The sequence below is a fragment of the Tyto alba genome, unplaced genomic scaffold (genome assembly GCF_018691265.1).
Source record: "Tyto alba isolate M040663 unplaced genomic scaffold, T.alba_DEE_v4.0 Super-Scaffold_22, whole genome shotgun sequence".
NCBI classification, from domain to species: domain Eukaryota; kingdom Metazoa; phylum Chordata; class Aves; order Strigiformes; family Tytonidae; genus Tyto; species Tyto alba.
This window is the reverse complement of record NW_024881296.1, coordinates 33,795,790-33,821,358: the sequence shown is the minus strand read 5'-3', so window position 1 is coordinate 33,821,358 and position 25,569 is coordinate 33,795,790. Positions and strand designations below refer to the sequence as shown.

Genomic DNA, 25,569 nt, shown 5'->3' with positions numbered 1-25,569 from the left:
TCTGTAGAGTTGGGGACGGAGCTTTGTAATTGCCATATCTGACTTTTGTTATTTATTTGCTGTCACTAAAGCTTAAGGATGACTCTGAAGCTCGAGAGGGTAATGTAGCTGTTGCAAGAGAATTGAATTGTTGGGAAGCCTAGATAATGCTATATATAATACATTAAAGAATTAGAGTTAGGTACAGTAATTGAAATGGCTCTTTGCCATTATGTTGGGGATGAGTCAGTCTCCTGTAAGGTGAGAAGTAAATGGAGGTAGACTGTTTCTGGGAGAGTCACGTAATGGAAATGCAAGTGTGAAGGCTAACACCTGTTTCATGAAGAGCAGATCTCTACTTCTGCTTCACAGGCATGAAGAGATTTTAAGTGTCCTGATTTGCAGATGGGGAAACTGAGGCACGAGGAGATGGTGTGAATTGCCTAAATATACCCAGCAGACAGAAGCTGGGATAAAGAAAATGGTTTTATTTTTCTCAACATTTTTACTTTAAAACTAAACTATGAACATTTTTCTAACTTTAGAAGTATCTTTTCTCTGACACTTGCAACAAATGACTGGTTTTATTTGGGGTGGAGTACTGTTCTGCAGTTTTTGTACTGCTGTACTAAAAATCTGGGATATTCACTGTGAGGGCATATGAAAATTCAAACAAAGCATTATATTTTTATGTATACTTGTATTAGTGGAAGGGTGGTTTTTTTCTTTTAAATGTAGTAGATGATGCTAAAATGCTGGTTCATATAAAGAATATTTTCTTAAATTTGGAGATGCAAGTATGTTTTTGGAAACAGATACCCTATAGTGAAATGTTATACACTTTTAGCACTGAAAATCCCCTATCTTCATCAATGGCCTTCTCTTTGGACTCGAGTTTGCTCTGACAGGTTAATGACTGCTAGCAGCCATCTTGCAATTACTTGATTTGTAGTTGAGATAGTTGCAAGACAACCTGGGATTGTAAATTTGGGGGGAAAATTGTGGTTTTCATTCTGTGGAAAATGTTTCATTTTCGTGCCTGCGCTGCAAAACAAAATGTTGAGCTAGATCCTGTAATTAATTAGACCTGCACGTGCCTTGCCATCACCACTTATGAAGAAGGACTGTAGAATTTGTAGTTGTTAGGGAGCATGTTGCAATCACAAGTGTTCAGTACTGGGTTGTCATTCTAGTAGAACATAGTATTTATAGTGAATAACTCTATAAAGCTTGTGTCTTGCTGTTTTGATTTAGATTCTCTTTGTGCCAGAAACAAGCGCTGCAAGGCTGTCTTCTTTCAGCCCTGGTGCTCCTGTATCTCCTTCTTCATCAGATGCCGAATATGATAAACTCCCTGTAAGTCAAACTTTGTTTCACTGGCCTTAAACTCACAAAATAATTTGTGATTCTGAAGCTGAGATTCAGGGCTGTGTAAATAGCAGCATTTTGAATTTACAGTTCAGACCTTGCGTGTAGTGTATTGAATAACATTAATTTTATTTTGCTGTACTACAAAATTTACCATATATTTACAATATTCCAAATTAAGGGAGTTCTGCCTGAGAGTCTGTCAAAGCAGTTGAAAATGTTGTGGTGTATAGTTCTTAAAGAATACAGAGTGAAATATGAAGAATTATTTGGGGTTTCAGCCTGGAGATTTCTGTGTTGCTCAGCAGTCCAGAGCCTTAATCCTGCACTGGGATCCTTGAGCACAGAGGCTGTCAGTTTAGTCCGAGCAGTCAGTTTCTTTCTAGTTAAATGTATTATGGTGATACCTATAGACAGGACTGCTGGATGTAACCTTTGTGAAAGCCCTTGGCATATCTGATCTTTCATTTTCCTTAGAAGGGCGATTGGCCATGATGATTTTAAATGGTAGTTTTAGGGAGTTTAGCTGCTCACCTGCTGATGTTAAAGCAATTAGACATTCCAAATCCATTACTAATGAAAAAGAAAATGGAGAGGAGCCTGAAGTCAATAACTGTGTTTAACCTTAGTCTTATGCCTCTGTGCCACCTATATGGGGAATCACACCAGTGCACTGTGTGCGGAGGTCTTCAGTGTAGTGAGAGGGCAGGACTGTCCCTCTCTTAATGAGAGTATCTCATTGAACTTCCTTGCCTGTTATTTGTATGGAAGATTTTTGTAATGTTACAAGCTTTTTCTTCCATAAAGGATACTGCAGGAAGTGGACATACATATGTATATACATACATGATCACTTCTTTTCTTCCCTAAACAAAAGGAAAATAGTTGTTTGAAGCTGGCCATTTAGTTGCCCAAAATATAGATGTACATGATTGTGCTCTGCACTGAACTTTTTATTTTTTTTAAGGATGCTGATTTGGCAAGAAATGCCTTCAAACCAGTTGAGAGAGTTCTGTCCTCTACTTCAGAAGAGGATGAGCCTGTGGTTGTCAAATTTTTAAAAATGAATTGTCGTTACTTCACAGATGGTAAGGTAGGTGGGACCTGGCTTTTGGTCATTGTCTGAGATTCTTTAAAAGCAAAATTTGTTTGGATAAGTGAGAGGTGAATACTGGGAGAGTTAAACATGCCCACATTTGTAAAGAACGTAAATGTTATGGTGGCTTTAACTTATCACTGCTGTGTTTGTTGGTACTGTGGTAATAGGCTGTATCATTTTGTTCTTACAGTTGTTTTAATCTATTATGATAATTGCTTTATGAAAGAATAGCTCTTCTACCCATCTTCATTCCCTTACGATGTCTTACCAGAATTCTCTGTTTAAGTGTATATTGCTAGATACACATAGAAAACTGCACTTTAGAGTTATGACGTGTCAGGATTAGTTGTCCAGTTCCAGCAAATTGTGCAACAGCTTTATAAAACCAGCACATGCCTATTTCATTTATGACTAAGCTAAATTTTAACTGTTTACAGAGCAGTGTTTCCAAATATGTCCCTGTTGCTTCTGCACTTGCTAATGAATGTCATGAACACCCTAATAAAAAGATAAATACTGCATGATAAAACCTTTTATTTCTTTTTCGTGCAAGCGTTCTTGTAACATACGTGTTCCCACTGAGACTGCACCCTAAATTTTACATCAGCTGTTTTAGAAGAGAAGGCACAAAGCTTGAGCAGTATTTTAACCCTCTTTTCTTCTCAAGGTTGCAAGACACTGTCGTCTTGAACTGTCAAGTTTGATGTATCTACTCTTGTTGACTCTGGTTTCAGTTAGATGCCTGCTTGTTTGGGTTTTCAAGTTCCCCGGAATTTATAACACTGGAGATGCTAACCATTGTCGTTCAAACATATTTTTCCCTTAGCCCTGACTTTTGTAAGATGGATGTGTTTACACTTACAGTTTTTGGCTTCTTTTCGCATCAAGGGAATGTAGACTGTATTTAACCACGCTGCAATTTTTCAGTCTGCTATTTTGTAGAAACTAGTAGAAGGCTACTTGATGTCTTGCATGTAAATTAGGGCAATACTGTTGTTTTGTTATGTGATGCTTGCTAGGTGCAGAGGATATAGATTGCCAAATCTATGGCTGCAGGACTGAAAAAGTAATTTGCAGTCAGAACAATCAAAAGGGGGATGGGTTCTTTGCTAATGTAGCTAAAATCCCTTGTTGCCTTGCTTCCTGCAGTGGCTGGGTAGGAAGTACACCCTACTGATGTATTGCTCTTCTGGCTAACTTGAGTTACATACCTGTGGAAGAAGCCTCTGCACTTCATTTTGATTCTTTCATCCAAACACAAAGCAGGCATGTGTACATGAGTCATACAGGAGAAACAAGTGGAAAATACATACAGACTTTGCTTTACAAAGGAGTAGGCACACATGTACTGACTTGCCAGTGCCAAGACATCGCCTTGGCATTTCTCAGATTTTAAAAATAATCAGACCAAGTTTGTGGTCCTTTACCTGCCTATTTGTTAGCCTTCCTCGGCTTGTCTTGCAGATGACCTTAGGTAATTAATAGTATCTACAGTGTAGGTCATTCCTGTTGATTTGTGGCTCCTGTCAGATGTCATTATTTATGCACAGCTTATGAGTTGGTCTGGGTAAATTTTGTAGCTTCTCTGGAAGAGAGGGTGCAGGAGCAAGACATTGAAAATCTCCTTTGTAAACCTTGAAAAATGGTCAGTTGGCATGGGCTGGATGCTGAATAATGCCTGATACATTATCAAATCCATGGCTAGAGCACATTTTGAAGAGTTAAATGTGTCTTCTACAGCTGTGCAAAATATGCTTGGATCAGTTGCAGAAGCTGCTTCTAGGTTGGGGAGAAGTTTGTTGCATGTACCTCTGGGAGAATAGATCAAGGGGACCTATAATGTAGCTTAGCATAGTAACCTTGACATTTCCATGACTAAGTAAGTCTGCCTTCAGGTGTGCTGGTTGCATATAGATTCATGTATCAAATGAAGGGTGGCAGCATCTAGAATAAAATGGATTTTTTTTTTTTTTTTTTTAATCTGCTAATCTCTTTTGGCTGAGATTGTTAATCAATCTGCAGTTTTAGCTTGTAGCAGCCAGCACTGAAAGTTGAAGAGTTCAGATGTTCTTCCTTATCAGCCAGGAACTTGGATGTTACTAAGCAATTATTTTCTTTGCTGTCCTTACAATGTCTGACTTGATGCAATTGGAAACCAAAATGTTTTGTCAGCACATGTTGCATGACAGGGTATAAAGAGGCAGCAGAGAGGTGTTTCTTTTTAGTATAGTAGCCTAAAATACAGTATCAAATAAGTGAATGATGTGCGATGTGCTAACTTTTCCTTTCCCTATTTTAGGGCGTAGTTGGAGGAGTCATGATAGTAACTCCAAACAATATCATGTTTGACCCGCATAAATCTGATCCTCTGGTAATAGAGAATGGCTGTGAAGAGTATGGGCTCATCTGCCCCATGGAGGAGGTTGTCTCAATAGCTCTCTACAATGACATCTCTCACATGAAGATTAAAGATGCATTGCCATCGTAAGGAGTGTTCTTTCCTGAACTTACATTTACAGATTTTTCAGTAAGGGTCATAGAAAAGGAGGGGAAGGAACAGAGGGAGAGTTTTAATGCAGCAGAATAAAACAAATCAGAGGAGGAAGGTGCCAGCAGAGAGGAATGACTCACTTGTGTTATTCTTCCATTTTCTTTTAAAACACTTCAGTGAGATTAAAGAGAAATAGATCATAAATATGAGAACCAAAATGCAAAGGAGACCAGTAAAACCCTGTAATTAAAAGCACTGGTGGCATGCCATAGTCAGGCTCTTGCCCTGACCTGTCTCTAGGGTTATTTTGGTGGAAGTGAGAGGGGTTAGATGTGGACCATTTGTTGTGTTACCGGGACTGTTCTGAGAGGTGTCTTTTAAAATTTTGAAGATAACAGCACCTTAGCCATCTTCAGGACTTACAGAAATACCAGTCTGTGGAATACTTCCACTTCAGAACCAGAAATGCATTGATATTTATAGCACATAATAGACTTTCTGGGGTGGGCTACTTTCATTTATGCATAGTCTAGGCACTGCTTATGTATTTGTTCTAGCAGAGTTTTGTCCTTATAGGCAACACCTGTTTGATCAGTGAAATTCATTTACTTCCCTCCATTTTCACATTTCAAGAACTACTTTCCAGATATTCGTTACACTTATTACTAGAGTGTTTAGTAACTTCTCAGTAACTTTTAAGCGCTGGCAATCTTATATTCTCAGTCACCTCAGACTTTTTAGCAGCAATGAAGAGCTCAAGTTATATGCTGTTAAGTTTTTAAGAGTTTTCCATTTTGAAATGTTTTATGATTGTCCTGCTTTAAAAAGAAATCTTTGGGGAAGTCTGCATTCAAACAGTGCGTTTGAGTAATGGAGAAAAATAAAAGGAAAAAAACCCCAACTCTGTTGCCTGTTACTGTTCTGCAGTAAACATGTTCCAACAGGGTATGACTTATCTCCAATTTGCATTCTTCTCAAAAATACATTTGTACTGACGAGGGAAGCGTGTATGGTTGTAGAAGCTGACTCATTGTTAAGTGTGGGAAATAACAATATTAATATGGTATGAATGAAATTCCAGCAGCTAAATACATGTCCTGTGGTTTTTTGGTTACCGAACTTCTGATGACTTGCATGTTGTTATTACATGTGTACCATTTCTTCACCCATGTAGCATATTCTGCCACATGGTTTACTCGTTTTATTTCGGTATTATTCTTTCTGCATTTTTCTCCGTTTTCTTTAAAGTCACTTACTTCCACTGATGTATGTTTATTTTGGAGAAAGTAATTTTTTATTACGTTTCAGAGCCTTAAGTTGGTATATTATTTAGTTTTTCTTTTCCATTTTTTTTCTGTTTCCATTTTGCTTTTAACATCCTATGTACATCCATCATTTTCCTTGACAGTGACATACCAAAGGATCTTTGTCCTCTGTACAGGCCAGGAGAATGGGAAGACCTATCCTCTGAGAAAGATATCAATCCTTTCAGCAAATTCAAATCCCTTAGCAAGGAAAAGAGGCAGCAGAATGGGGATTCATCCGTTGCTCTGGGTGCCAAACAGATAAAGCCTTCAGATAAGGAAAAATCTGCTGATTTTGAAGTTCTTCAGTCATCTGAGAGTACAGGCTCAATCAAATCCAAGTCACTGGAGTTTCCTAACAACATCACCACCACTGAACATTTGGAAAAGTTTGCTGCGGATCCATGTGCCAAGGACGGGGAAAAAAATGCTTCAGATATCAAAACCAAAGAAAAATCGCTTTTGGGAGAAGGGAAAGATGGCTTCGTTGAGCTGGAAAAGACATCATCTCGTATGGATAAAGGGTTGGACAGGAAAATCTCAGTAATGGAAGGCTTGCTGGCTGACCCCAGGGAGTTGGGGAGAACTAAGCAGCAGGTAACCAAACCCACTACAGAAGTCCAGGAGCACTTGACAGTTGATTCCTTGGAAAAAAAGGACAGTGTTGAACCTAAAGCTGACTTAGACTTAGAGCTGTGTGAAAAGCAAGATGTTATTCCAGAAGTAAACAAATGTGTCAGTTCCCCGACAGGTAAGGTGGAGACTGCATTGGACACTAAGAAAGAGCTAGAGAAAGATAAACTTATTGAATTTTACCTCAATAAAGATGGGAATGGGTCTCAGTCATCTGAAGACTTACACAAGGCTGAAATCCAGAAAGGTGAAAACAATAAAGCAATTGGCATAGACCTTACACTTAGCTGTTCAAAGTCCCAAGCTAATGAAGTCCATACAGTTAAAAGTATGGAGCTTGATTCCTGCTGTGTTGAAAGGAAAGCACCTTCATTAGAAATCAGCTCAGCAGCAGCAGAGGAAAAGGATCTGAAAGAGTCTGTGGACTCTTCGTTAGTACCAGCTATAGACAAGACCTGTCAAGAAACACAGTTAGACAATCAATCAGAAATCAGACTGTGGCTGCTGCAGAAAATTCAAGTGCCAATTGAAGGTAGGTCTCTGGTTATCCTTGTTTCCTCTGAGACTTGGACAGCATTATGACGGTAACCTTTGAATTTATAGCCTTCTGCTCTAAATTTCCTCTTTCGATAATACCCGGTCTTTTTTTTTTTTCACTCTTGTCTATTATATTTTTATATTATCTGCTATTTAGAAATAAAAAATACCTTCAGATTCCCTAAGGTTCTAGTTTGATAAGTAGCTCGTGTGCTGTTTCCATATTCGGTGATCACTGTTTATATAATCTTCACCTCTGTTTACTGGCCGTAGGAAGGACAGTGAAATGTCATCCAGTTGCAGTATTGACAGGGACACTGCATGGCCTAGGAATTGTCACTCCGTATTGGTAATTTTTGTTGCTTCAATGAAGTCTGTCAGTGTAGTATCCAAAGTAGTAGTGTGTTGCTGTAAAGGGGGGTGTACCAAAGTATTCTCGGCACTATTTGCATCTGTCTAGTGTCTTTCATGCTGTGGAAACCCTCTTAAAGAAGTAATAAATAGGAATATATGTAGAGTCTCACTGACTGATCATTTTGTCCTGATGGGTTGTTGGGTTATCATTAAAAAAAAAAAAAACAAAAAAAAAACCAAACAAACAAACAAACAAACAAAAACAACAAAAAAAAAACCCAGGCTGTCACTGGAAAGCATATAACAAAATGAAACCTCAGTTTAGGTAGCATGTACACATAGTACGATTTCTACTACAGCCCAGTGCCTCGAAGCACTACTCCATCCTGGAGCACTGATGCTCCTCCCTTGGTAGCTTAAAGAACCAGTGGACATACCCTTGGTTCATATCAGGTCAGGCAGGGATGATCAGAGTGGAAGTCTTTACTTTAAAAACAGTTGTTCTTAAAATGATTTCTCCTTTATTTTGGAAGGGTTTATATCTTGCTAATTGTATTTGGCGATTGTTCTTATTTTGGGGGGGGAATATGGCTGTATGTATACTCCTAAAATGAATGATGCAACTTCAGTGTGATTGAGGCTATAGTTTAATACGCAATTTTTTTGTCGCACTAGCAATTTAAGGAACTTAAACTGCTCTTATGCTTGACCCTGTCTTGTGCAGACAGAAGGTATTTGTATGGCTGTCTGACTGTCAGAGCTGAGGAACTGATCGGGCTTTGGGAGGGATGTGTCTGTGTGTGCACACAGGGTTACCCTTTGACTGGATGGGTTTTCTAGACCCAGTCAAACACTGTCCCCTTTTCTTGCCTGCTTCGTATTTTAGTTTTTACCCAGCCTGATCATCTTGCTGATTGGCTTTACAGGGCTATTCTATACATAGCTATACAGCTGAGGGGGATACAGGTTGTGACGAAATGGGACTAGATGGCCACAGTTTTGGATGAAGAAGGGTTTATTAAACCAGTTTTGCTATTGAATGACATGTCAGGTGTAATTCTCTGTACGGTGACTCTGAGTGTTCCTTTGCACAAGATTATTAATCTTTGTGACAATGTTTGATCAGCTGCAGTATTTGTACTCTCCTGTAAGCAGCCCATTTCTTTCGTCTCTCATTCAGATATGCTTCCTTCAAAAGAGGAAAAGAGCAAGACTCCTCCAATGTTTCTGTGCATTAAAGTAGGCAAGCCCATGAGAAAGTCCTTTGCATCTCAGAGTACCACCATGTCTCAACAGTACAGTAAAAAGATAAAGCAACCAGAGTACTGGTTTGCTGTTCCTCGGGAAAGGTAAGCTGCAGTGCATATCACAAAAACATCTTTGTCTCTTATTTTTTTCAATGTGTAGTGCTTTCTAGACTTTCTGACTTTACCTACGTGGTCCGAGGTATGAAATGCAGCAAGGATGCCAAGATGAGCAGACGGGTGCCCTCATTGCATTGCATGCCAGAGAGATAAGGCAGTGTGTGTTGCTGGTCCGATATGGCTCCCGGTGGGAAGGAGGAAGGGGTCAGGTGCCACTTGGAAGATGAAAAGAGGGATATACTTGCAGCTAACACAGGATAAAAACACTGAGGGATGATCTAGGTTTCGGCTGTAGTCTAGAAAGTGAGGGAAGGGGCAAAAAGGAAGCAGTGGCAAGAGAGGCAGGGAATCTACTAAGGTGCCGGTGCTAAAAAAATCGGTATTTCACGTGAGCAAAGGGCATCATGTGGAGAAGGGAGACACCCCTAATTGTATGGGTGTGGCTGTTACTGCCCTCAGGCTGATAAAAAAATGACCCTTCCTTCATGATAAAATCCATTTAAATTTTTTGTCTGCTGGTAGGTATGTAGGTATGCATAAACAATACTATAGCCAAAAAAAAAAAAAAAAAAAAAAAAATCACCCCAAGAATTTGCACTGGCTGTGAGAAATCAAGTCCCTGGTCCTTTTCTTGATAGAAGGCAGCTAGAGCAATTCTCTGATCTGTTGATGAACCAAAATAGGGAAATCAGTGATCACACTTCTGGTGTATTAGATACCAGGAAGGAAAGAGGTGTCTCCTTAAGATGCGAACAATTTTTTTTCTTATTTTTAGAATATTTAATTTTATTTACAAGTTTGGAGCATGTGTGTTAATTTAAGTGTTTATTTCTTGTATTTTAGAAATTAGTCTTTTGAGCAGACCAGAGTGTGGAAGTTGCTGACCCAGTAGAGGAGGGGGGAGAGGTTAAATCCAGCTGGAATGTGGCCATTGGGAGTGTAGCTGAAGATAGCTTTTGGTTTGCTTGCTATCTGCTGAACCCGGTCCTTGGCTCCTCAGGGATTGCAAAAGGGTGGGTTCAGGAAACTCTAGGTTGAAGTGTGAGTAAATACTTCAAGGAGTTGGAGTGATGCTGTAATATAACGCAAGGTCAGTTATTGCTTTGGGGATAGTGTATCTAAATGTTGAATAAAGCTGCTGAGCTGAACTGTGGTCGTTTCTAATCATTGCTTTGTGCAAGAGATAGAGCTATTAAGCTTCTTACCACAAACTTTGAAAACAGCTTTTCTACTTGTCTTTTTATAAGCAGAAATTTTCTGGATAGTGAGGGGAACTAACCCATATATAAATAAGCTCAAGTGTTGATAACTGGTTTATACTTCAGTTTTCAGAATGAGGAAAAAGTAATTTGTGCCGTGAGCTGTTGCAGGAGCTCTTGGCTGTTGTGGCTGACAGGCCAGATCTTCGCTGTCAGGGCTGCTCTTCAGATCTTGATCAAGATTAGTGGTGAATGTAGTAAAAGATTGGGTCGTATTGGTGCTCTTCGTGCATGCCTGTTTTAAGACCACGGAGATGCATAAAAGACCACGTTGAACTTGGGGCAAAAATTGAACACAAGACCCCCTCCTTTGCATTAATACAAGACGTGCCTTTGCCTCACAAGTCAGTGTTTTCTCTAAACTCTCGGATGCCTTCCCAAAGCAAAATGCATCGCTTCCTACCCACTGGTGATATTCTTGAACCAGTCTATGATTATCAGTGTTGTGTCTTGAAAGTACCATGGACAGTAATTCATTCACCATAGTTTTACAAAGTATTTTTGATACAATGTACCAGAATAATTTGCCATTTTTAAAAACATATGGAATACAATTTATATTCATGTAGGAAAGTATCAAGAATATCACTCTCATCTCATTGGCCATAAAGCAGCGTAAATAAAACAGTTTGTGTTCAGTGCAGTCACAGTAGCTTATGCAGTATCTTAATGTTTCATAGTAATTAAAAAGCAAACAAACAAAAAAAAAACACAAAACAAAAAAAACAAAACAAAACAAAACCAAACAACCAAACAACCAAACAAAAAAAAAACCAAACACAAGCTAAACCTGGATTGAGAGTGTATCGAAATTCGTGTGCATGTCTGTAATCACTGTGTAAATGAAATCTTCCTCTGATTTGCACTTAATTACATTTTTCCATGGTCTCTTAATCTTTGCTGTTAAAACAGCTTCTGTTATCAGTTGTGAAAATGACTCCATTTTCAGCCTCGGCCCTGTAGCCTGCCTCTCCCAGCAGAGCTGTTCTTCCATCCGCAGCCTGCTGCTGCTTTCCTGCCCTTGGCAGGCTGTGGGAAAGCTACACTGCAGGAGGAGACGTACTTACCTTTTAAAATTTTTAATTTTTTTTTTCCTTTTTTTTTTTTTTTAATATTTTTTTTATTGGAAGCTTCTGGAATCATTATTAGTACAGAGAGAATGGTGTTAGGCTGATATTTTTTATAAAGGCCGTCAAGTCTTAAGTCTCGTCTGCCTTTTGTGGCTGTTGTAGTTTTTCTCTCATGGTACGTGGCTTCCCGGGTGCCGAGCGTGTCCCAGCGTGTCACCCCGTGACCCGCACAGCGTGGCTGAGTTAATCACTGACTACAGAGCTGGTTTGCGCTGCCTGCTTGATCACAGCAGCAGTCTCCTTAGCACGTGACGGGGGAGATGGGCACCCTGGGTTGCCTTATATACAGATTACTCAGCCTAGGGTTGCCTCTTGTTGGGCTCAGCTGAGCAGAGAGGCACCCATGCTTCTGGACACTAATAGAGAGGTTGATTCTTTTGCTGAGAAGTCTTGCAATGGGCATAGCTTACAGTATTAGAGGGTAAGTCTGTGCATGCTCTTACTACAGGGATTTATGTTTAAATGGTACATAGATTTTCCACCTTAGTGGATTTTGAGTAGCAGTAGGTCAGTAATTATGTTGCAGATTTCCTCAAGGTCTTGCAGTGGAAAATGTTGTGCACTGGGACAGATAAGAGTAATGCAGAATTTCTTTGATTATAGGCGTGTGTCCTAACAAATAATTTACTCATTTTAGTATCAACTAGTCAGTTCCTCAGTCAAAAAGTAAATCTCATTGATTATCTACAATATAAATTTGGCAGACAGGTTTGGTTTATGAATGTATAATTTGCATTGATATTGGTGTAAAGACATTGCACTGAGATCATGCTGCTCAGAGGGCATCTGCTTTTTTGGAAGTTTCTTATTTAAGAGCAGGCAGATTTTCAAGGAGGAAAAGTAACGGGTTGAGCCTTGCTTCTCTTTTTCAGTCTTAGCTTCCTGCCCTATTTTTTTGGTTCAGGTGGGGGAGTTGGGTGAGTTTTGGTTTGGTTTTTCTCACTGTTTCTGTGGGGTTTCCTTTTGTAAAGAGAGATGTTTCTTGTCCTGTTAGTATCTAGTGGATAACACTCCGTAGTTAGTATGGGTAAAGGTGAGATCTGGAAGAACTTGTAGCACAACTAGCTGGAATCAATACCTACATGATGCTTCTGTGCATTTACGCAGGGCTTTGCATTAAAGGACGATGACTAAGATGGTCCTGATGCTGAGGGTCACTATTCCATGCTCCTGCTATTGGAATGGAATAGGTAGCATAAAGCTTAGACTCCTTTTGAATTAGCCTCCTACAAATAGAGTATTCCTAGATTGCTGATAAGGTATCAAACTATACAGATGAAACCTATGAAAACCTGTTTGTATCTTTAGCTTAGTATCTTCTAATGAGGGTGCATATAAGATTAGATAAGCTTATATAGGTACATGAGGGCTTACGATACCTTAGCCCTCGTAGCATTCATGAAGGATCAGCATCTAGTCAGGCATGTTTATAACAAACTTGTAGAACTCCTCCAAATTAATTCCTGTTTCTAGTCCAGGAGCTGTGGTTGGACTCGGAGCCTTTGTACATGTATCACAGGATGCACAAACCCTCCCCCACCACCCAAACACACAAATTTGGAAGTAACCCCACCTCGCGCCTGTGACTGACCTGAAGACATTTATGGAAAACTAGTTTGCCTCTGCCCTCAAAGAATTCAGATAATGTTGCCATATCAACAGATATGGTGGTGGTGATGATGTCAGTTTGGGACCTCCCAAATTAAATTATATCTTTTAGAAGAAAAATAATTTATGGTTTCCCCTCAAGAATCAACTTTAACTTGACAAGTTGTCTGGTGTGTTTTACTGATAATTGCCTTTGCTCTTTTTTGGTGTACAATATACCTACTTTAATTTTTCTGGCTTATGTTCCCTGGTTGTGGTTGTATCTGTACTACCAGGATTTAGTTCCTCTTAATGTAGGCCACCACAAACTGTCGCTCCAATAAGCTAAATAACTCTTTTTGCCTCTTGCTGTATGGCAGCTGGTTTTACGTGTCTGTGCTGCAACACTTGAGCGTGACTTGGGAAAGGTGCACAAGAGTTGGGCAGAGTATTCCCACAGCAGTCACCCAAGTGTCAAAACACCAAACTGAACGCAGTCTCATTCCTTCCACTGAATGTTGGAATTAATTATGTTTAAGGATCGCAGCAAGTATTGTCATCAGCGTGCTGGTGCAGAGCTCTTGCTCCAAAATTCAGAGCCATTATCCCAGGTCTCTAGGGTCCTTCTGCCAAGGGTAAAGCACCATCCTGCAAGCACAGCCCCTGCTCACTGTTCTCCAGTGTGTGCTCCTCTGTTTGGGTGCGTTCACACCCACAGCTGACTGTGCCTGGTTTAATAAGCAATGCAGTGGCATAATACTCCGCCAAGCTTTTGTCTGACACTAATTTTACCACTTTGCTGTCATGATCTTTAAGTCATGTTTTCTACTTTCCAAAATTAGTTTTCTACTGAATTTATATCCTTCACTACCAACTTTTTTTACTTTTGTTTTGTGCCTTCTGTGTATTACTACAAACATATTCGTAAGCGTATTCACTTTCCTTTTAATCTGGCTACAGCGGGGAGCGGTTCCATCTTTAATCAGTGTTCCACCTTTTGTTTTTGATTTGTGTCTCCTAGGCTAGTTTTTTGGGGTTGTTATTTTGGTTTGGTTTTTTTGGTTTGGTTTGGTTTTTAAAGTTCTCTGTTACCATCTTTTGAATAATTTCTTTCTGGGGTGATTAACTTCAGGTTTCTGAAGTTGTTCCTTTCCAAGTACTTTGTTTTGTTGATGCTTCTCTGTTAGTGCATGACACACTCAGAAGCATGTCATCACCAAAACAGCTATTGAATTGTTGGATAAATCTCCTTGCAGCTGTCAAATTGACTATAAGAGACTTTCTCAAGCGGTGGTTTTTCAATTTAAAAATTGTCTCAATTTTTTTTCCATTTGGTAGCTTGGAAATACCAACATAGCATAATATTATAATCTTACTAACAGAGAAAGGATGCTCTCCATCCCCTTTCAGAATGACCTCACTTCTACAGTCACCGATTTCTCATTTTATGCTGCTGCTGCTGCTTAAATCTGGAGCGTCTGGATTCATTTAGCATCTGTCCAAAGTAGAGGAAAACTTAGATATGAAACACTTAGTTAAACTGAGCATGCACAGGTCCATGAGGCCGGACAGGAAATATTCTGAGTGTACTGAGGAAGTTGGTTGATGTTTTTGCAAGATTGCTTTCTATCATTCTTTGAGAGGTTATGGTCATTGGGAGAGGTCCTCAATAACTGGAAAGACAAATGCTGTGACCATCATGAGAAAAATAGAGAAGGATCTGTGGCAGCACAGGGCAGTCAGCTTCACCTCAGTCCCTGGGAAGATTATGAAGCAAGTCCTTACGGATGCTCTTTCCAGGCACACGGAGGGCAAGAAGTAATCTGGAACAGCAATTGTAGAATTACCAAGGGCAAACTGTTTTTCTACCAACCAGTTAACTCTTCTGTTTGAGATGGCTAGCTCTGTCAACAAGGAGAGAGCAAAGGATCCTGGTTTACCATGACCTTAGTAAGGCTTTCAACACGATCTCCCATAGTATCCTCAGAGCCAAACTGGAGAGACGTGATCTGGACGGGGAGACTACAAAGTGGGTGAAAGACTGACTTGGACCATCAGGCTCAAAGGGCTGATAGCTAGTCTGAGTGGCAGCCAGATGCAAGTGGTATTCCTTGGGGACTGATACCGTTCAGTGTCTTCATCAAGGATGTGGACCATGGGACCGAATGTACCTTTGTCATCTTAGGGGATGACACCAAATTTGGGGAGTATTCATACACTAGAGGGCAGGGCTGCCATTCAGAGGGACCTCAGCACAGAGGAATGGGCTGACAGAAGTGTCAGGAAGTTCAGAAAAGGCAAATGCAAAGTTGTGAACCTGGGGTGGAGCAGCCCCTGCAGTGCTGCAGTCTGTGGCAGGGTAGCCTGGGGAGCAGCTCTGCAGAAAAGGAGCTGGGGCAGTTGAGAACAAAGTCAACATAAGTTGGTGGCAGGTCTTTGCAGTATTGAAGGCTTCACTTCTTGCTGGCCCACGTAAGGAAGAGCATAGCCAACAGCTTGGAGGAAGTGGTTATTTCCCTCTTCCTTTTGGACGTGTGGTTAAAAACAGATGGAGGCAGGGAGGCAGAGAAAAAGTAGGATGGTGCCAGACCCTCCTCGGATCATATGCTGCATGCATCAGAGGAAATTGTGATTAGATAGAAGAGAAAAAAAACATGAGTCTGGTTATGCATGGAACAGGCTGCATGGAGAGATGGTAGTGTTGGAGATTTTCACAACTGCAAATGGACAAGACTCTGCAACATCCTCTAATTTGGAAGTTAGCTCTACTATAAACAGAAGTTGGCCTAGATGATCTCCAGAGGTGCCCTACAACCTAAATATGTTCTGCGATTCCAAGATGAGAGTATGGTGCTTTCCTCATCCACCTGCATGAACGTGCTTTCAAACTGATCTTGGCCAGACAGCAGCAACCACTAGTTTTATTGTTCCTCAATAGGAATTTGTAGGAATTAAGTAGTTAGCTTTCCAGACTAGGACTGCTGCATATAAAATACACAGTGCTCAAGTTAAATGTCTCTTTCAGTTAAAACTCACATTAGTTAGTGAAGAGATGCTCATGCTGCTCTTTCTGAAGCCTCTGTGAGCAAGTGAAGAGGAACGGGGCATGCTGAGTGGCACCTATTGATGTGGGAAAAGTTCCGCAGTTAGAAGAAAAGGTCGTGACTAAAATGAGATGGTACAGCTTTTAGAAGTGTCTTCCATAGTTCACTGGTTTTAGATCTATGCAAACTTGTAAGCAATCGCGTGGCTTCTCACAAAGAAAAGGGCAACCCTTGGCGATGGGAGTGTGACCCTCTTTTAGCTTTTACCGGGCAATCATTTGCGAGAACTCTCACAAAGACTGATTGTTTGCACAGTACTACCTTGATCTCATGTGGGTGTGTATGTTGCTGCAGAGGAATGAAGAGCAGCTAAAATTTTTGCTTTTATACCAACATTAGCTACCTTACTTGTTCTTGATGAAGGGAGGTTGCTGATGCCTCAGGAACTAGTGTTGGGTGTTCACAAATTTAGGACAATTGTACTAGAACTGTATGTGATAGTATCTATTAAAAACGTTTCACAGGCACAGTTCTTATTTGATAACAAAAAATTGAACTCCGCTAGAACATTGGTTAGCCACGCAGCACAGAAGCATTTGTGAATGTGCAAAGGAGCAGAGAAAAAACTGATGGCAATGCAAATTTGTTCCTTTTTCACGATTAAGAGGACATTTCCAGGATGAAGCAAAGTCAATCCTTTATTCTTTCTGAGGGCAGTGGAAATTTGATTCAAATTTCTTGAGGCTAAAGTGAGTCAAGCCCCTCCAAATATCTCACGTTGACTGAATTAGTGTGGCTAACATGAGCAGGCAACAATTTCAGGGCTGTCAGTTTATGCAGTTAGAACCAACATCAGACTCTAGCTCTCATTGGTAGGAGTGAAGAACAAAAAATGTAGACTCGATTGGAAAAATCTCTGGAATTATACTAGTGAACCTGAACAGAATCCAACAGTGATGAAATGGGGTTTTAAGATTATTTGTGCACATATATAAATCCAAGTAACTTGAAATATAGGGGGAAAATGTCTAAATTTCTCTAAGACTTTTCTTGCTTTGTATTAATCAAGGAATTGCTAGACAAAACTATCTAGTGAATAACTGAAGAAAGATCCAGTGTCATAAGTACTTACTATCTTTCTATCTGACCTCTTTAATTAGGGTTTGATTTTTTTTTTTTTTTTTTGGCTGGCAATTCAACTTTTTGTACAGTGGATCCACTATAGTATCCCTGTTTGAAATTGCTTGTGTTCATTTTAGTATATTACATAAATGCCTCTTTCAGAAATTGGTTCACTGTTTGTTATGGATGTTGTCAAAGAAAATATATTTTAAAAGAGTGATTGAGAGCTGAGTACGTTTATGGAAGTGCATACACTGCTGGTACTGTATCATTAGCAAAGCTGTCTGTAACTGCTTATTTTCATTATACTAACAGAATGAAGAATTGTTTCATGGTTAGTCTCTATAACTTTTAGAGGGCAGCTAGAAATATGGTGTAGACTTTACTGGTTCTGGCTTGTTTTATGCAGGAGGTCAAACTGAATAAGTGAAATTTTTTATGGACTTAACTTTTGGGAGTATGACCTGATACCAATCAGTTTGACTTCTTAATATGAATTGTGTGGGACTAGACAAGCCGCTTAGTTTTACCATGATGCTTGAGCAGTGTGTATAGCAAAGGGTGGAGAAAAATACGTTGTGGGGAGTGAAAGCGGGGAAACCCTGAAGTACTTCAGGCTGCCAGGTGGAGGGACCTGTTGCTTTGTGTGGTATGTGAGGGTGGAAGAACACGGGCATCCTGTTTGTGTGGTTGTCCCTTCTTTGTCATTGGGCGAAACCTCTGTACTACGTGACAGTGTTGTATTCATGGAGCACTGAACAGTTGTATCCTCCTCTTCTGTCTACAGGGTGGATCACTTGTACACGTTTTTTGTTCAGTGGTCACCAGAAATATATGGGAAAGATGCCAAAGAGCAAGGTTTTGTCGTGGTAGAAAAGGAGGAGCTTGACATGATAGACAACTTCTTCAGTGAGCCCACTACTAAAAGCTGGGAGGTGAGTGCTTTCTGCCTTTACGTGAAGCACGTGCATATCAAGTGTGCATCCTCTATTAAGAGTCTCAACACTTGCTCTTTTGATTATTTTTATGGTGTTTCTTTATAATGCTTGCTTCTTCGTATAGAAGTCTCCTCCTACCTGTCTCACAAATACTCCTTTAGTCCTCCTTTTTTTCTCTCCCTAGAAAGTGCAGGCAAACTCTGGTGTGCAACCAGCGGGAGTTATGTAAATATTCTGGTTATGTGATGATAGCCTTTTGCAAAACTATACAGATGTATGTTGTCAGTGTTCCTAAATTTGTATTGTATTTATATGCTACAATAAAATCTCCAAAATGTGTATGTATACGTAAACACCAACACAGACTCCTGTGCGCTGGTTGAAATGGGTTGGTGTGTGGTGGTGTGCCAGACCCTTGCTTCTCAGGTGTATGCAGCTATTCTGTCTGAATATTGTTTGCAAGATGGCTAAGTTTTATCCTCAGACTTTAGCTTTTTCATACGGGGGCTTTTGCAATCTGTTTTAACTACCTGGCATGCCTGTGTTTGTTATCTGTCTGTCTCTTGTGCATATAAAGCCTAGTTTCTAAGGGAAATAAGCTCACACACATTTTTTAATGGTATTTCTGAATTTCTGAACGCTGAAGCACTTGCTGTGCTAAGGATCAGGGATAAATCAAAAAAAAAAAAAAGATAAATCCCTAAATGGGAAGTATCTTGATGGTGATTTAAAAAGTCACCTGATTATTTGTCTTAAACATAAACTTGCTTTTAAAATTCTACTGCCCTCTTTTTTTTTTAGCATTTCTGTGTTCAAATTATGTTGTCCTGTTCAAAAGTGGAGCTTGGGAGTGGGGCTTGTTATTTGAAATGTAGCATCATCTCTAATTCCAAATAGCTTTTATTTTTACAATTTTGTAGTTTCTTAATGTTGCTGTTTTGTGAACTGCAAGATTGGGGGGGGGGGGGGGCGGGGAGGGGGAAGAATATTAATTCTTTGTTTCGCTCAGAGCTGAGCACAGTCATATATTGCACTAGATTTCACTGTTCAGTTATTTGCATGCCATTTTCATAAAACCAAAACGAAGGAGGGCCAGTGGCTGGAAGAACAGAGGTGGGAGAGATCTGGCCACACTGGGAGCTTGTGTCTCATTGTTTTATTTAAATATGTATTGGAAGAAGAATTAGCTGGAAACTGCTTCTAAAGGTGTGTCTCTTTTATTTGCAATATATTCAGGCTTTACAAATTTAAAGTAGGTCTGCCAGGAAGTCTCTATGGAAAGTCCAAATTTGGGCATGATTACTGTGAAAGTTTCACTCTCCCTTGTGAGGAAACAGAAAGTATTATTGTAGAGAAGCATATAAGCAATTTTATCACAGCTTGCCACGGGGAGTAGCTGTCTGTCATGCTTGTGGGAAAGAGCTCTTGCCACTAGAGCAGGGAAGTGTAGTGGATACTGCAAAATAAACTGGTAGATGATGAAAGGGAAACAAATGCCTTTGAATATTCGAATTCTTTACTGTGCCAGACCAAACCAGGAGGAACCTTTTGTGGAGGTATGTTGAACTGTGTCCCTGTTTGAACAGCATGGATCTGATAGAGTACTTCTGTCCTACTGAAAAAATGTGCTCCCTACTCAGATCAATTTTAATGGGGTATTTCCACCCCAGGTAGCTTGTTTTCTCAGTCCCATAAAATCTTTAAAAGATTTTGTAGATCCAGTTTCTGTAGTGATTGATTCTTTTAATCTGTTTCTGCTTTTGCGTGGTCTGTAAATATCTGATCTTGCAGATCCCTTTTCTTGCATTTGTTGGCTTTGAACTTCATTCAGATGTGTACTTCAGTTACAGACTGAAAGGTATCTATGCAGTGAAGAGGGGGGGCTTGTCTGTCACTGGAGTTGGTTTGCAACATACAGCTGTATTAACAGATTTTTCTGTGAGTTTGTTATGTGTCTGAGTTTGGTTATCTTTTGCTAGATACGTGTTGCTGGTTGATTTACCGTGACACTTTAGCCCCCCTCCTGGGGGGGAGACTATTCCTAGAAAATAGTCTTCAAGAGAGGAGTGGAGTACCTTTGATTTAAGATGAAAAAGGTGTTCATTTAAAAAAAAAAAAATAGTTGTAAAATAAAATAATGGCCTAGGAGATGAGGAGCGAAGGAAAGCCATTCAGGAGGTGGAAAAAGAACAAGGATAAAAACAGAAATACCATTTTCCTTTAGTAGTTTGTTAGTTTTTAAAAAATTTACCTTAATTTTGCAGTGCAAACATTCCCTGAAATTGGCCATACGAAAAATTTTTCCATCACAGGATTCTCTCCAGTCTCAGAAGACCCAGGACTTAGATCCCACTGATCCTGAGCTGGAGGGGCAGGATGCAGCTGTACCGCTTTTCCAGTATAGCCAGCAGGAATACCCGTACTGCCTGGGTGCACGGGGGCACGAAGTGACGCTGGTTCTGCAGGCTGGATTTTGCCCTCCTCTCCTAACCCCGCTGTGCGCGTCAGAGTGCCAGCACCCAGCTGCCCTGCTCAGGGTCGCTCCCCTGGGCTCAGCTCCAGGTGAATTAGGGGCTGGACACGAGCCTGTGCCACGGACACGTTGCTCACATCCCCCCTGGAGATGCTAGGTGTGACTGAGGGTATCAGGGCTTTGTCCTACCCACAGCAGACTCCTCACCAGTCCTGGTCTTCACGAAAAGCTGCTCCCGTGCTTTGTGGTGTGGTTAAATCTGCACTTGGAGGCAGCCCAGCACGTTTGCTTTCTCGCCTGTGGGCCAGGTGTGTGTAGGACCTCCAGGCACTTCTTGGCAACTGTCTCAACTGTTGACAGCTTCTGCAAGTTCAAGCAGCAGTTGTGAAGGCACGGAGGAGTTATGCAAAGCTCTACCCATGTGTAACGCGAAAGTCTCTCGGAAGCCGTAGTTGCAGGGAGGTGTGTGGCAGCGGCGCAGCGTGCTCTGCCGCTACATCTTGAGGTCCCTGCTCCGAGAGAAGCCCTTTGTGGTGGTCTGCTTATGGAAGGAAAGAGGTTCAAGGCTTTCCCGTTTGTTTTGTAGTTAGACCTCCTTGCTTCCCCTTTTCTTTATCATCGGCCCTGCCCCGGAGCTCTTGCTGTTCCTCCCCGTTTGCCATGGTGGCACTGAGCCCCAGCTGAAGCCTGCTGCTGGGCACAGCGTGCCTCATCTCACCTCCCACTGCTGTGTTGCTCGCTAGGCACCCCCAGCTGCCCTGAAGGGTTAGCAGCTTCCCAGCCGTGCCGGACGATGCTCACTGCCAGCCGGGAGGCCGAGCACCCCAGCAGCAGCTCGGCGGGAGCCAGGACGCCCAGACCGCTGCGGCCGAGGGGCGAGGCAGCGTCCCCAGCTCTGCGGTGAGCTCCAGGCGCCGTGGGTGCTGCCGGCCTGGGAGCTCCTGCCCCGGGCCACGTTTGGGCTCCTATTCGCTGTATGTGCCCCGTGGGGTTCAGAGTTTGTCCCCATCTCTCTCAGCACCTCGTAGGCTGTTGAGTCCTTTTACAGACAAGCATTAAGTGTACGGACTCACATTCTCGTTTCCAGCTTTCTGGGAAAAGGTAGTGTGGCTTACCTGTAGTTGCTGGAGAGAAGTCTAGGCTTCATTTTGTAAGCAAATTCAAATCTGATATTACAAATATTTATATGGCCTCACCTTTTAAAATACTACAGTGTGTTCTCTTTATAAACTCTTAAGCAAAGGAATAAATAGAAGTGTCCAAACAGCTGTTTGACCATTTTCAACTAAGAATTTACTTTATAAAACCATGTCTCTAAAAATGAGTATTTTCAAGAAAGTACTTAAACTGGATGCTCAGAATGTTACTTAGTGCTTTTCCTGCAGGACACAACTTCGAATTACCTGTTCCAGTTGATTTACATTTTTACTTTGCTATATACATTCTGTTTCCGTTTGTATACACAAAACCATGTATGAGTCAGTGAAGACAATCAGGAAAAAGCTGTTGTTTTAATCAAAAGAAGTAAAATTTTAAACTTTTTCATTTTCTCATGCGTTTGCACCTGAAAAAAATAATTTATGTACTCACCTAGCTGCATGAGACAAAAAATGAGAAGCTTCTGTGTCTTCCTCAGACTCCCACAAGACATCCAGTTCAGATGCACGTAGTGTGCCGCAGAAGTAGGTACACTTCAGCCTGCTGACTTGGGACCAAGTATGTGTGAGACTGACCACATGATGTCACCTGGTTACCTCAGTGTTTATTACTCCCAAAGAACTCTACAGCTGTGGGAGGCCACCAAGGCATGAAGAATTTCTGGCCGTGCTGTCTCAAAGACACCTTGTCAGTTAAGATTTTCCCCATTTGGTTAAGGCTGCCTGTGCTTGATAGAACCATCCCATACCACAGCTTTTCTCCACACAGTGTCACAGCCAAGGAGTATGTTTTAAATTAATTTGTTTCAACAGAGCATTGATAGTGTAAGAGCTATGCTTTAGTTTGGACACTTGTTCTCTTGCCTCAGATTATTACTGTAGAAGAAGCAAAACGACGAAAGAGCGTTTGCAGCTACTATGAAGAAGAAGATGATGATACTTTGCCTGTCTTAAAGCATCACAGCGCTCTCCTGGAGAACATGCACATAGAGCAGGTATGGTTAGAAAAACCCCAAGTTCCCTTGTTAGCTGTGGTGCTGTCCCTGCCGAGCATGGGACATTCTGTCTCTGGAGGCAATACCAATGCTTTTTAAGACTTTGGAAAGTACTTAGTATGTTGGAGCGTCCTTGTGCAGGGTCCTGTCTTCTGCAGCACTGGCTCACCTGGAAAGCTTATTCTTATGTTTTGCAACTCTGGAGTTTGAGTTGTGATACTGAGAAGTAGCAACTCTTTCAGTGCTTGGAGAGGGGGTGCCAGTTTGGCAATCCTTTCACAGGTGATGGGAATGCAGACAGTTGGGCTCTGAGTACAAGGCCACATGCCTGTGGTGGGGATGTGAAGCTGCTGGCATCAGCTGGCCCCTTGACAGCCGTTTTTTTTTTTTGGCTCAGAATCCCATGCAGAAAGGGAATAGTTTGGGGTACCACCTGTGACCCAACCTGTTGAATATGTAACCATTTCCCCCCCGGTTCATTGCCCAGCTTGCCCGGTGCTTGCCCGCACGAGTGCAGGGATATCCCTGGCGGCTTGCATACAGCACACTGGAGCACGGGACTAGCCTGAAGACTCTGTACCGCAAATCGGCATCTCTCGACAATCCCGTTCTCCTTGTCATCAAGGATATGGACAACCAGGTAAGGAGTCCGTGTTCTGCGGCAGTGGGGCTGAAAGGGCAACATTATAAAAAGTGATCATTATGAAGTGCTAGTCGTGCCGTGAAGTGACATCATACCGAAGTAAGACACTGGTGGTTTTCCTTCCATATTTTCTACTGTTTAAACAAAACTTACAGGCAAGAAAGTATATCAGCACTAATAGAAATACTCCCCCAGCTTCGTAATTGCAATGAGTGCTCCTTTTAATAGTGTCCATGGAAGTATCTTCCTTAGATATCTCAGTTAACGAGCTGTCACAAATAAAGCCCCCGTGGAGGTCTAGTACTTTGGCAGCTCCAGGAGTGGGCATTCCTGCTGCCATTGTTGTCATCTGGCTTTTAACTTGCAGGATACAAAGGATGTGCAGCAGTACTTGCTCATCTGATGTACTTTACTAGTTGGTGGTTCTAACATGAAACACCAGCTGAGTTGTTCTTTAGGAAGTATTCTGAAATGTTTGGTGGTTTTTCTCTTTAATTTTGCACTGTTCTCAGAAGTAGTTTAATCATTTTATTCTGACAGATATTTGGAGCGTATGCGACACATCCCTTCAGGTTTAGTGACCATTACTATGGCACTGGTGAAACATTTCTCTACACATTCAGTCCAAATTTCAAGGTAAGTGCATGTTCACTTTCTCAAATAAGATTTTTGGGTCCCACTTCGGAAACAGTTATGAGATTTTTATGAAGACAGCAAATTTGAGTTTAGAAGATGTGCTGGCTTCAATGTGATACTTTAAGTGAAAGAGGCTGTAATTATCTGCAGTGCCAAGAGGACGGTCTGTAAGGGTGAGAAGAGGGTTTTAGGTGGATTGAAGGGAGGAAGTAAGGAGGAGTAAGGCATGGACTGTCAAAGACTCACCTTGGAAGGCAGTGATATCAAGAATTAGGGTATAATTTCACGTGTGCTTAGGATCACAAACAACAAACCAGAGATAAGCGCTACTGAAATACCCTTTAATGTACATGGCTTATGCATTGTTCAATATTGAACACATTGTTCCTTTTTAACAGAACGTCTGTTGATTTAGAGACGCAAGCAGAATTTTAAGAATGATAAGGGTGCCTTGTTCACAGCTTTAAATATGCATTGTTCCTTTACTTTCTACCTGTTACCTCTTCTTCCTGTCCTTTGAGGGAAAAAAGAAAATAAAATGTGACCACACTGAAAAGCACCCACTGAGAGTCAGTCCCCAGCAGTTTTAGAGTACAAGAATCCTCACAGCCCAAATATATTTGTTTTGTTTTTTTCCCCTTCTCAGGTATTCAAATGGAGTGGAGAGAACACCTACTTCATCAATGGAGACACCAGCTCTCTGGAGCTCGGAGGTGGAGGGTGAGTGAATGGTTTTCAAATCATATAGCTAACTTTTTTTAATGAGAACAGTAACAATGGTAGTTGGAAGAAAAACTATTTAGAAAAATGGCTGAACTCAAATTTAGCAAACTGTTTAGGGCAGGTACCTTATCAATTTGGTTTCTGTTATAGACCCAGAGCAATTGCTATTGCTTAAAGAGAGTGACTGATGTTAGACGAGTTGGGTTTGTTGTTGTTTTTTTTTTTTTTTTTTAGCTAGGAAAACCCCAGATGTTTTGTGTAGCTACATATCTCATGGCTGAAGAGGTTTACCACTGGAAGATAATCTCTGATGGCAGTTTTGCCACCAGCTTCTAAGGTTTCTCATGTGATCCTTACTAAACTGTCATTACTCTGTACACAGAGGAAGGATAGAGACAGTGCTTAATCGGGTCCTAAGTTTCAAAGGCCAGTGGGTATGAAATCGAGGGCTAAGGCAATGCCACTGACTAAAGCCGACTGCAGGCTGCACCACGGGACACCTGGGCATGGTTTGCATCGGGAGTGTATAAACACCCCTCCTCCTCCTCTGCCTAAACCAGAAGGGGCCATGTCCACATCCAAACAGCCGTGGAAGGTGCCCTGGTATCGGTGTCAGCCACAGCTGGCGGTGCGGACAGCCGAATGGCCCGGGGGGCTGCGGGCACACGCTGGGCCCCACGCTCAGCCCCACTGGTGGGCACAAACAAAACTGAGGGGGCTGCTCCGCAAGCTT

General features: G+C 41.3%; 1 protein-coding gene across 10 annotated transcripts in view; it reads left to right on the top strand.

The window, feature by feature from the left end:
- Positions 1–25,569, top strand: part of NCOA7 (nuclear receptor coactivator 7) — a 98,217-nt gene that overhangs the window by 70,223 nt on the left and 2,425 nt on the right. For 7 of the 10 annotated variants that reach the window (XM_042795621.1, XM_032998107.2, XM_032998109.2 and 4 more), the window contains 10 exons: positions 1,234–1,335; positions 2,315–2,440; positions 4,746–4,930; positions 6,346–7,406; positions 8,946–9,114; positions 18,059–18,206; positions 22,709–22,834; positions 23,322–23,474; positions 24,018–24,113; positions 24,760–24,833. In XM_042795621.1, the coding sequence (XP_042651555.1) occupies positions 1,234–1,335; positions 2,315–2,440; positions 4,746–4,930; positions 6,346–7,406; positions 8,946–9,114; positions 18,059–18,206; positions 22,709–22,834; positions 23,322–23,474; positions 24,018–24,113; positions 24,760–24,833 (2,240 nt within the window). Of the gene's footprint in view, positions 1–1,233; positions 1,336–2,314; positions 2,441–4,745; positions 4,931–6,345; positions 7,407–8,945; positions 9,115–18,058; positions 18,207–19,234; positions 19,766–22,708; positions 22,835–23,321; positions 23,475–24,017; positions 24,114–24,759; positions 24,834–25,569 lie in introns of those variants that run through there. The other 3 variants (XM_042795623.1, XM_042795624.1, XM_032998116.2) reach the window with 3 other exon arrangements.